The 12465-nt window shown below is 38.1% G+C and overlaps 1 protein-coding gene across 2 annotated transcripts in view; it reads right to left on the minus strand.

The window, feature by feature from the left end:
• Positions 1–2132: 2132 nt before the first annotated feature.
• Positions 2133–12465, minus strand: part of LOC117369581 (1-phosphatidylinositol 4,5-bisphosphate phosphodiesterase gamma-1-like) — a 40348-nt gene continuing 30015 nt past the window's right edge. Inside the window, exons 25-32 of one of the 2 annotated variants that reach the window (XM_033964849.2) lie at positions 12338–12434; positions 11444–11668; positions 10433–10578; positions 10238–10352; positions 9257–9418; positions 8120–8208; positions 7862–8046; positions 2133–6746 (exon numbers count right to left, since the gene is read on the minus strand). In XM_033964849.2, the coding sequence (XP_033820740.1) occupies positions 6686–6746; positions 7862–8046; positions 8120–8208; positions 9257–9418; positions 10238–10352; positions 10433–10578; positions 11444–11668; positions 12338–12434 (1080 nt within the window). In that variant the 3' untranslated portion in view covers positions 2133–6685. The remainder of the gene's footprint in view (positions 6747–7861; positions 8047–8119; positions 8209–9256; positions 9419–10237; positions 10353–10432; positions 10579–11443; positions 11669–12337; positions 12435–12465) is intronic. The other variant, XM_033964850.2, reaches the window with a different exon arrangement.

Raw genomic sequence — 12465 nt, forward strand, 5'->3', positions numbered from 1 at the left:
CTCGTATCTAAGGACGTATCAAGAATAAATTCATGAATTCTTGATCACCACCTTATGTACAATTCCCTTTCTTTTTTTCTTTACAAATTTATGTGAGTGGGAGAAGGTAAAGTCAAGGAGTAAAAAATTTATTGGTTGTGGGACAAATTTAAAGAAATATTTGTGCATGTTCATAGAAATGTTTGGTACACCTAGTGCGGTATGCTTAAAAACGTTTGGTATATTTAGTGTGTTCGGTACACACCACCTGTGGTAGGCTAAAGTGGCATGTAGTTTGCCCATGTTTGGTACACTTGGCGTGTGGTACACTTAAGACATTTGGGACGTCCAGTATGGTTGTTACACACTGCCTTTGGTAGAAATAAATAATAATACAAAAAAAAAAAAAAAAAGTAACACATTTGCTTCCCGGTGTCTAGTAACATTCTCATCAGTGCAAGACAGCATATACAAGTAAGCCAATAATTTATTCTGTAAACATACAAACTGGTCAATAGTAGAAGTAGACTACTAACACATACACCACACACACCGTTTGACACCAACTCTGTGCTAACTACTGCACAGAGTTGGATTTTCTGTGCCAACTACCATCATATTTGTACTTTACTTTTCACATGGTTGCTTTTATTTGACTGATATCATCTCTCTATACCCTCATGTATCTTAATTGTATTGGAGTATTAGACTTACTTCCTCCGGCTCTTATGCTGGCTACCCTTATCATAAAGCCTGTAATAAGACTTAATGGTCAGAGCCACCACTTCTTCTGAGTGTGTGTGGTACTACTGAGGCCTAGCAAGGGTCTGTGTGTTTATGGACACACCAGGAAGTCGCTTAATCCCACTTCACCTCACTCAAAACGCATTAGAGACGCACACATGACATCCCATACAAAAGATGTGATTTTTTTTACTAGTGTGTTTCTGCTAACTCTGTTTTTGTGTGTGAAGTGTAATGCTTTGTGCTCGGTGATGTCTTGCTACAGGGGACTATAACAGAGTTTAACCGGAGGGAGGTGCAGATGACTGGCCCACCTACTCAGACAATGAAAAGGAGAGCAGATGCAGAAAAAGTGAATTATACTATATTTCACCATTTGCGAGCAGGCCAAAGATTTGACACACACTCCATGGCCCGCCACCACACAGAGGATCCCGTCGCAGCGGTGGCTGGTGAAGTCCTTTGTCAGTGTTACGGCCCCTGGCCTCTAGCTCCTCCTACCGTGTGCCTCTCCCTTTTTCTCTCTCTCTTCCTCTCTGTCTCGGCCCCTCCAGTGTGCCCAACAGCTGGCATTGATTGACAGCCCCGCTCTATGTGCGATTGGACGGACAATCAAGGCTTGGCCAGTCGTCGCCCTCCACCTGTGGCTGCTCAATTTCAAAAGCCCCCTGTTACTCCTTGCTGCCAGATTCTGTTTGTTAACTGGCATACCACTTTACTGATTTTTGTACTCATAGAGCCTCCTTTTGTTAACTTTTATTTTATTCTAAAACAAATATCCATGCATGTACCTCACTAATTTGTTGTTGATAGTTTCAACAGACATGTCGCTGGCTCATCAGAAATGTAGTAAAAAAAAATGTAAAAATGGTTTAAAAGTCTTGGTTTACATGAAAGAAAATCATAACTAAACAAAGCCAGCACTGGAAGAGGTAAAATGATTAAAAAGCAAAGTAAACAAGGAAGCAGCACACACAGTGGACAGGGAGCTATGGGTGGATGTCACTGACATGTTAAACACTACACAAATAAAATGAATACTTCACCAGAGGACACTTCTGTGTTTAGAAAGAGACATGCTTGTGTCTCAATGATAAAGCTAATTTTGAGGTATAATAAATATTAAAACAATGTCACAAACTGAAGTATTCTGTATATAAGAAATAATTGGGTAATTTTAATTTTAATAAGTTTATTATGTTTTGATTTTAATAAAAGTGACTTCTAGCTTTGAGACACGGTGAGCTAGCTAGCATGCTTTTGTGTACAGAGCTAGTGTGCAGACTTATTTTTGTGTTAAACGGCAATGATTAAAAGTTTGTATTATTTATGTTCAGGATATTAATACTGAAATTTAAAATCATGATTGATCAATATGAAAGAAAAAAAAAAGGACAAAAGACAGTGGTACATGAAAGAGCTTTATTAAATGGAAACTTGCACTGGTCTGAAATGCAGAAGAATAATACTGAACACTCAAGACAGAGGAAACACAACTTGGCCTATTTCACAAAAGCTTTAGGCCCAGAGATGAACTTTGCATAGAGACCCTGCTCCACTGTGCAGGTAAATACAGGTTTGAGTCAGTGGGACATTTAAAGGGAGCTTACACACACGATATCCGCAGACATAATCATCACTAATCTGAATTCAATATCATATTTACTTGAATCTGTATTTTTATGTAGGAGAACATGTCTGATAAATAAAAATATGTACATGATAAATTAGACAGGGCATGGTGTAGCTACAGAGAAGGGGAGTTTTTATTTGGCAATACTTTCACTTCACCTTAATTAACCTTAATAACGCCTTAATAACACATGGAGAAAGACTTAATTCATAATCAGCTAATAGTGTAATAAGGATGATTTAGGCTTAATTAAAACCATAGACTGTATAATGAAGTGGACTAAGTGAGTGTGACATCACCCACAGCTCATCGAACAGTTATAGGGGCTAATAATTAATAATAATGTCTTTCTTATTCTGTAAAGCTCTTTGAATTACTTTGTGTACGAATTGTGCTATACAAGTAAACTTGCCTTGCCTAATTTGGAGCAGACTTCCATATTTGGGATTCCGATCGCGAGTATCATAGCAACCAAAGAGCCAGTCCGGAGTGAAACTGTTGAAAGTAATGCCCCTTCCTGCAGCAGCAGGTACAGAGAGAGCAGCAACAGTCTTCTAATGTAATGTGAATTGAGTCGACAGTTGATGGAGCCGGAAGTGCGCCCATGATCACTTACTATTTGGAACACGGCGGCTAGCAGCTTATCTATAACAGTTTGCAGTAGTTCAAGTTATTTATCACTGACGTTATACATTCTGAGCATCCTAATCACTCACCGCAATGAGTTATTAGCACTTTTCACAACTTTCACAGACCAGAGATGTGGAGAGGAGCTTTGCTGTCACTTTCACTTTTTTTTGTCTTTTATTATTTTTAATGACGGTTTTAAAAAATGAAATTCCTTTGGGATTAATACAGTATATCTATCTATCTATCTATCTATCTATCTATCTATCTATCTATCTATCTATCTATCTATCTATCTGTAAAGCAACATCTAGCATGCTAATGTGCACCTCCTGATTATCAGACACAAGTGCTTCTTAATTACATATTTTGACCTCAAGAGCTGCTTGTACAATATATCAGTACTGGGGAAATGAATGGATACAGGACCTTTAAGTATCTACTAAGCCTAAATCATTGTTAAATAGCCCATATTACACTATTTTCTGATCTATGTTCTAATGTGGTTTCCTCATCACAAACGGACCTGGAGTTGTGTTTTCTTTCATTCACACATGTTTAACACACAAATCCTGTATATTTAGGCTGAAAACACTCTGTTCCACCTTGTGATGTCATGTCACAGGAAGTGCTCCACTGTGTTTTTAAACTCCATACACGTTCACTAGTAAAAGCTAGAAGCTAACTTGCAAACTATCATTTCATGACATCACAATGTGGAGCAGAGCATTTTGAGCTTTGGAGATGTAGACAGACTGATAATAAAGTGTTATTCAAATGTGTGAATGTAACAAAACACAACTCCAGGTATGTTTTTGAGGAGGGAACAACATTATAACATGGCTTAAAACTCACAAGAGATAATTTGTGTAATATAGAACCTTTAATAAAAATGTGGTGATTTTGTGTTTCTTCATGCTTTAGTAAGGCTATTTAAGATGTAGTTATTATAAAACGTTGCTTATTATTTCACGTAAAGCCATGCAGTGAGTCTTTTGCACCTGTATTTGGCTGATCCCAGACCAGCTGAACCACATCTGTTGATTAAACTCAGATGATGGTACTAGCCCTGGTTAAGAGAAACATGACGCAGAGTTAGCAGGTGAACAAGTGCTTTGCTTGTTGTCCCATAGCCCTTATAGTTACACATGTTTACCACAGCCCAGCCCCTGTGCAGCTGACAGCCAGGGGGCGCTCTCCACCCTGCCTCTCTGAAGGTAGTATAGATTAGAGCCCTTAGAACTAGTAGTTTAAGACCTTCTTGAGTAGTTTGGTGAGGGTTTGTTAAATAATTCTTCCAGTTTGTGCTCTCCCAGGTAAAAGTTATTACTGTTATTACTGGCAGACAAAAGTTTGGACATACCTACTTTTTCAGTGTATTTTTTTTTTTTTCTTTCTGCATGTTATATACACACACAAGACATCAAAAACCTGAAGCAAGATATATGGAATTATGTAGTAAAGAAAAAAAAAGTTAACTAAATATAATTTTTTATGTGTTTTATTCAAATACTCAGAGTATCCATCCTTTGCTTTGTGGACAGTGCTGCAAGCCTTTGGCCTTCTCTCAATGGTCTTTATAATCAATTCCCCTAAAATGGTTTTCACGTCAAGGTTTGCCATGTTTTGGTCAAGAAAGGTTAAGTGCCCCAAGCAGTGGTCAAAGTGAAGAGTAAAGGCTATTTTTAAAAATCTAAAATCTGAAAATCTGTTATTTTGAGTTTATTTTTGTTTACTACATCCCATATGTGTTTATTCATAGTGTTGATGCCTTCAGTGAGAACCTATGTAAAGAATCATAAAAGGAGGAGGAAGAAGAAGAATCATAAGAAGAATCCTTAGAAGAATCATAATAAAAATCATAAGAATCAAAAGAAGAAGACTCCTCCTCCTCAGAAGAAGAAGAATTATAAGAATCATAAAAAGAATCATTAGAATAATCATAATAAAAATTATAAGAAGAAGAATCACAAGAAATAGAAACAAAAGAAGATGAAGAAGGAGAAAAAAACAGTCCTAAGAAGAATCATAAGCAGAACCAGAAGAGTCAGAATCATACAGAAGAAGAGGAGTGTCCAAACTTTTGGCTGGCCTTGTGTATCATTAATTCACAATAAAACACATGATCAGTCTTTACACCTTCAGCCCGACCTGACGTGTAGTGGTCCAACCCAAAGTAGTACTCGCTCCCTCTGACAGTCGTTTATTGGATTATACTGGCTTCATTATTCAGCTGTTATTGTCCTGCAGTGTCTACAGTCCACTCACAAAAGGCACAAACATGAGATTTCCTTTGCTACACGTGCCCACCGTTCCTCTCTCTTCACTCTGAGCTGTTGACCTGAGTTAGCTGTGTTTGTGGCAGAGGGCGTAAAGTGCATATGACAAGTTAGACTATCAATTTTATTGATAGTCTAACTTGTTAACAAGATTTAGTGCCTAGTTTAACCCTTGTTTGACGATTTCTGTCACATTTAGAATTTTGCTTTCTGGTTGGACATGGGCTAATGTGACATATGTAGAACTCGGTCCATAACTGTTAGACACCACACAGTCAACAAAGACCAAATACAATAGTTATTACTTTACAGATAAAATGGTAAATGGTCACCTTTTTTTAAAGGCCTTTTCCAGCTCACCCATTCACCAGTTTGGTTAAGTGTCTTGTCCAAGGACACAACAACATTCATCTGTGGGAGCTGGAATCACACCGCCAACCTGTGGGTCAGTGGATCTAATGATGCTGTTTGTTTATGTTGAGACCGTTGGATCAGAAGACAAACACTTCACCAACTGAGCTACTGTTGCTCAAATAAAAATAAATGACTGCACCTTTTGAAATTGATTTATAAACTGTCAGAACAAAATCCCTGCATTTCGGGTGGAATTTTGTGTATTTATTATGTAGAGAGATGGATTCCTTAAAAAATACAGGAGGTGGAAATTTTACTTTTTTTCCAACTTGACTGATGTGAAACTGATTAAAACTGACCAACGGTACAATCCCACCTACAAAGTAACAATTAGACGGCCATATTCCTGTCATATGCACTTTCAACTCTGCAGTTCACTTGTCTATTAGTTATAAGCAGCCTTTATTTCAGCCCTCTCCAGAGGTTATTATCTGTAAATGTATTTGAGCCCAAAAGCCCTGTCACAGCTGGCTTCAAATATGTATTATCAATTTTAAAAGTATGAGTTCAGCTTTACATGTCTATAATATGCTTAAGTGCCCATTAGAAACAATTACTACTTAATAAAACCTGAATAACTTACAAGATGAATGTGGGCAGAAATTAAAATCTTACTTCACTTTTTGACTTTGAGCACGTTGATGATTACAACTTTGTGATCAGCGGACTGTAGGCTACTGCGCATACATTTGGATAAGGTGCAGCTGACATCAGTTTATTCAAATATAAAACGTTATAAAAAGTTATCTTAAAAGTTAAAGAGCTTTGGAAAACAGTCCCCACTTCCTCCTGTCTCCACCTCCGTGATTGTTATTAGCTTAACATTAGGTATTTTAGTCCATGAGATGCTTTGTTTGTTTTTTTGTTCACATTTTGATATGAGGAAAAAACAAGTTTTCTTCCAGTTCTGACAGGTCTGCTGGAAACTGAACCAGGGACACTGTTCTCAGCGGCTTAGTTACCCAAGCAGCTTTGCGTTGACTTTAGCGCCCTCTAGTGGCCAAGACGATTAGCTGCGCTTGGCTGCTACTTGCTGCCTCAGCTTTTCTCTCCTTTTCTTCTCGATCAGCCTGGACGGGAAGGAAAATTACAAAATAAATTTGAGAAAATTATTTAAAACGAAAAAAAGGGTTGATAATATGGTGCAGTAAGATATAGTTAGATTTTTTTTTCATATTACACATTAAGAAATTAATATGTTTGAAAAATATATATGTTACAGGCAAATCTAATATATAATAATAATAATAATAATAATAATAATAATAATAATAATAATAATAATAATAATAATAATAATAATAATAATAATAATAATAATAATAATAATAATAATACAGGCATTCTATAGAAAGTGTGACAGGTTTTATGGTTGGATTTTATTGTAAACTTGTAAACCAAGAGTGCTTTATAGACCTCCTCATCAAGCCTAAATGTAACCTATACTACAGCTGGACTGTGACATAACAACATAACACAAGTGAGGCTGTCACAATGTCAAATTTTATTGTGACAAAAAACACACAAGGATTTAATGATTATTCACAATTACTGACCCCGTCACCAAACAGTGAAATCCCAAATTTTCTTTCAATTCTGTAATGTTACAGTATGTGACCTGGTTCATGAAATGGATCTAAGACAAGAAAACTGATATGGCATGTAGATAACAGATTTTTAGCTGATATCTAAAATAAAGACTTGGGAATGAAAATGATAACAAATCGAAAGTAAGGCTACACATTAAATTATTTTTAATTAAACTTTTGGCGGGTTCTTGTGCATTTCATGAAATAGTAGACTACATTTTGTCAGAGATTCTCTAATTTTGCCTATATCCCTATGACCAGGCAAAGTAGGAAATGAAACAATATTCTTTACTTTGCCAAAATGCCTTTGCCTAGATACCTGTAACACATAAATTAATATCACTACAACTAAATAAATAAATGAATGAATATAACACACTCACTGAATTGTATTATAATTTTGAAGTATCCTCAGGAAAAAGTATTTTATATTTACTATTTTGTAATGTTTCTGTAGTATTTTATTTTTCATATTATATCATTGTTCTTAGACCTTATATACCTTCTGTACACTATTACTGTGCACTTTTGAGGCAGGTTCATTCTTGATGTTTTCAGTCTAATAGGACAAAGAGGACAGAAGAGTGATATCTGACCTGCGGTTGCGAGCCTCCATGAGTTCACTGAGCTGGTCCTGTGTGGCTCTCAACTCCTCCAGACTCTGTTGGTATCCCACCTCTGCAGAGCCTGACCGCTCCAGCAGAGACACCTGAGTGGACAGCTCACTGGTCCTATCCCGCAATCGCTGTATAGACGTGTACAGGTTTTCATCGTCCTCCTCCTACAGCCAGCAAGAGACAAAGGTTATTCAAATTGTAGTAAATACATTTGAGTAGAATGGATTATAAAAATACCTTTGCGTTTACGATTTCTATGTGGACAAGCAGTGAGGCCAACTCCAGCTCCTCACTGTAGCTGTTCTTCAGGGAAACACTGCGATAGCCTAAAATACAAAATTAAAATGTCTTTTAATGGTGTAAATTCATCTAAGCCTTTATCTGAACCATTTTAGTCTGACCTCTCTGATTTTTGGTTTTTTTATTTTCCTCAGAGACAAAACTGCCTTTCCATAACTTAATCTATCTACGTTTGTCCCGTTAAAGGTCCTGTATAACACAACATTGTCTCTTGTGAGCTTTAAGCCATGTTATAATGCTGTTACCTCCTCAAAAACATACGTGGAGCTTTGTTTTGCTTCACTCACACATGTTTGAGTAACTCCTTATTATTAGTCTGTCTACATCTCCAAAGCTCAAAATCCTATGTTCCACCTTGTCATGGTGATGTCATGAAGTGGTAGTTTTCAAGGTAAGCTAAGCTAGGTAAGTTAGTTCAGTGGAGATTGGCTGTTTGAGAGAAGAACTCAGCCTAAATATGCAGGGTTTGTGAGACATGTGTAAATAAAACAAAACACAACTCCAGGTGTGTTTGTGTTGAGGAAACAACATTAAAACATCTGAAAATAGTGTAATATGGGCCCTTCACTTTATTGCTCCCATAGGGAAATTTGTCCTCTGCATTTGACCCCTCCTTCAATGCCACTGGGGCCACCTGTTAAGAGCAGTGCTGCACCCGGGGACTCATCTCCAGATTTTGAGCTAGTCTTGGTCAGGACTACTTTAGCAGGAGGATTTCACCTGTTGTGCCTGTTTTGTTTTTAATGTGGGAAAAGGAGCACCCGAAGCAAATCCATCCAAACACAGGGAGAAATGTGCAAACTCCACAAAGAGAGGCCTCAAACCTGGAACCTTCTGGCTGTGAAGCGTGCTAGCCACTGATCGTGCCTTATGTAAAGCATCTTGATAAGTGCTATACAAGTATTATTTATTATTATTATCATCCTCATAATGAATGAAGACAGCCTCAATGTCTGTACCTCTACCTCCTGTCTGTTCCTCCAGTTAACATGTCCAAACCAAACAGAGTCTTTAGAGCATACCTGCTTAGATAAACTGCCTTCCAGGTACTGTCATAATAGATCAGATATTTACCTGTTCTGAGGAGGCGCACAGGGCAAGTAGCCTGGGCCAGGAAGTTGGGGTCACTAAACATGTCTTCTTCGTAGACAGTGAAGCGGAGGAAGGCGGAGGTCGGATTATGAACGTCAAACACAAACTGCTTTTGGAGCCACACTGGGTTCAGGCCGTTGTCAGCTGTCAGGGAGCAGAACAGAGGTTTAGGTGAAAATCATAGCCACAGGGACTGGGGTGCTCTCTACTGAGGGCTGAGTGCTGTGGGTTACTGCATTTAATATTGAAACTAATATTGTGACATCACATACATATATGCCATATATGCTACAGGCCCCAACCCACCCGCCTCATCAGACTAGCGCCTATACCAAAAGTAGTCAACATTAGTACTACAGTTGCAATATAGAAGGGGAAGAAACAAAAATCCTCAAATTAGTACTTACAGAAGGAAATCAAGTGAGTATACGTATATTTGTCTGTCCAATTTGATCTACATGATGGTTTTGCCAAGTCATGCTATAATACGTAAATAATTAATGATCAGGCAGTGGATAGGAGCTGCGGGTGGGTTAGGGGTCAGGGGTCAGAGGTTAGAGGGTTAGGGTGAGACAGCGGACAGGGAGCTGTGGGTGGATGTCACTGACAAGCTGTTAAATAACTACACAAATAAAATGAATATTTCAGAGGAGGACACTTCTGTGTTTAAAAGGAGACATGTTTGTGTCTCAATACTAATGCTAATTGCTAATTTTGAGGCATAAAAAATATTAAAGCAACACCATAAACTGAAGTATTCTACATATAAAAATAATGGTGTAGTCTTTATTTTAATGAGTTTGAATTTTTACAGGCCGTTTGTTTTTGTTTTTCAATATTAATAAAAGTGATTGTTAGCTTTGAGACACAGTGAGCTAGCTAGCAGTGTACAGAGCCTATTAATATAAAGATATTGCTACAGCTGAAGTAAATAAACAAAATCAGTGTCACCTGCACACATACCTACAACATCTGTCTTGCACTTGCAGCTGTCGTAGTCGGCTCCACAGATCTCCACCTCCACAAAGGGGCACACAATACTACGCCCATTTTTAGGCAGATGACGAGCCCCCAGCACCTGGTTCAGCAGTGACCACACCAAGTTCAGTCTGAATTTTACTATTATTATCATTTTAGACGTGTGTAGTATTTCCTGACCTGCAGTTGTATTGTGATGGGTTCCACATGCAACGTGTCCTTGTCGAATGGGTCAAATGCGTCGTCCCTCATGATGTCAGACTGCGGCACAAACCCACAGCCTCCACTGAGCATGAACAGGGACTGGTTCAGCTGCATGGGCTTATCTGCACACACAAACACACCAGGACATGAGTTTGGATGGTTACTATGGAGCTCAACAATGACCGTCCATTTTAAAGTTCAGGAAGTACATTTCGCATTCTTTTTTGTCATAGACTTTTCACAAATATAAATAAGTAAGAATAATAATACTATTCTAAGTTTGAAAGCTTGCTTGCTAATAGGCTATGTGGTAACTCCAAAAGTTATTGATTGTGTTTAAATGTGTGCACTCTATGGGTCCTCTTTATTGAGGGAGTAACTGCAACCCTATACTGCACCCAGAGCCCTGAGGTCAGCTGACTAGCTCCTGCTGCTGTGTCCAAAGCCAGGCTCAAGACCAGAGGTGATGGAGCCTTTTCTGTGACAGTGCCCAGACTATGGAACAGCGCCCTCTGCCTGTCAGATCCTCTCAGTCTTTAACGCTAAAAACCCACCTCTTCTCCCTGACATTTAAAACTAGCTACACAGGTTGTTGGTGTTTTATTGTTCTTTTCCTATGTATTGTGTAAACTGTATATTTGTTTTTTGTTGATTTTTATGTGAAGCACTTTGGTCAGCTGAAGTTGTGTTTAAATCTTTTAGATAAATAAACTTAAAAAATAAAAAAATAATAAATTTTTTTTTTTTTTTTTTTACTTTATAAACCAAAACAAAAAAAATGTTTTGTGCTTGTTGGACTTAAAATAACAGTGTTTAACTCCTAATATTAGATTTAAAAAAAAAACTCTATGGGAAAAATCAAAGGGAATTTTACTGGACTGGTCTTTCCTTTACCAGGCTGATTCTTAACTGTTGAATATCCAAAAACATGTTTAATCTTTTTCCACATATGACATTACAAAGGAAGGTCAGAGTGTGTTTTCTGACCTGGTGTTTGGAAGTTGAGAGCCACCAACTGTGAGCCGCAGAGCCACATGGGCAGAGGGTCGTAGTTGGAGGAGTCCAGTCTCTGTCCTCGGGGGTAGACTCTGGACAGCTGTCTGCGGTTGTACTGCAGAAAACGCTTCCCTCGTACACGTGTAGCAAACTTTTCCGCTTTGGTCTCCGGGAATGACGACATGTCCCTGTAGCAGGCCCTTTCTGTTCCGATCTCTGTCAAGGAAATGATAATAGTTCTTAATCTTAATGTGGTCCAGAGAGATTCATGTGGTCATCCGATTATTTATTTTAATAGGTTCTTTTTCCAGACCAAGGTTTAGGTTGTTTTCATACCTGAGAGTTTCGACTGCTGGTGAGCAGTTGAAAATGTCAACTGGAGGTGGCATATAATTTACCTGATTCCATGGAAATAAAAAGCTAAAGCCATACTTCGGAACATTCTCCATGGAGACAGATACACTTGGGTAAATGGTACACGGTCACATTTTTATATAGTGCTTTTCCACCTACAAGACACTCAAAGCTCTTTATATCAAGGTACCACAACAAGAGTAATCATCTGTGGGAGCCAACCTGTGGGTCAGTGGATCTGACCGGTCAACCAATGATGTTTATGTCAAGAATGGGATTCAAACTGTCAACTTTCAGATCAGTGGACAAACACTGTACCAACTGAGCTACAGTATAATGAAATATCATAGCCAAAGGAAAAACAAGCAGAAAGAGTCTCTCCTTCAGGCCAAATAATCAGGTCTGTGGAGATTCAAGTAATTTTTTTAGGAGTCTACACTGTAGGATTCTAATAACTGACATAAAAATGAAAAAAACAAAAAAAAAACAATCAACAACAACAGTATATTATATGAAATAATGCAAACGTACTGTCTTCGTTGAAAGGCACTGGTCTGCAGTAAACCACCAAGTCTGACAGCTCCACTGCGATCTTCTTTCTTCTCTCCATCTGTTTTTCCTCCTGCATCTGTAATCACAAAGATGCAACCAGAACGACA

This window comes from Periophthalmus magnuspinnatus, chromosome 4, assembly GCF_009829125.3.
Source record: "Periophthalmus magnuspinnatus isolate fPerMag1 chromosome 4, fPerMag1.2.pri, whole genome shotgun sequence".
NCBI classification, from domain to species: domain Eukaryota; kingdom Metazoa; phylum Chordata; class Actinopteri; order Gobiiformes; family Gobiidae; genus Periophthalmus; species Periophthalmus magnuspinnatus.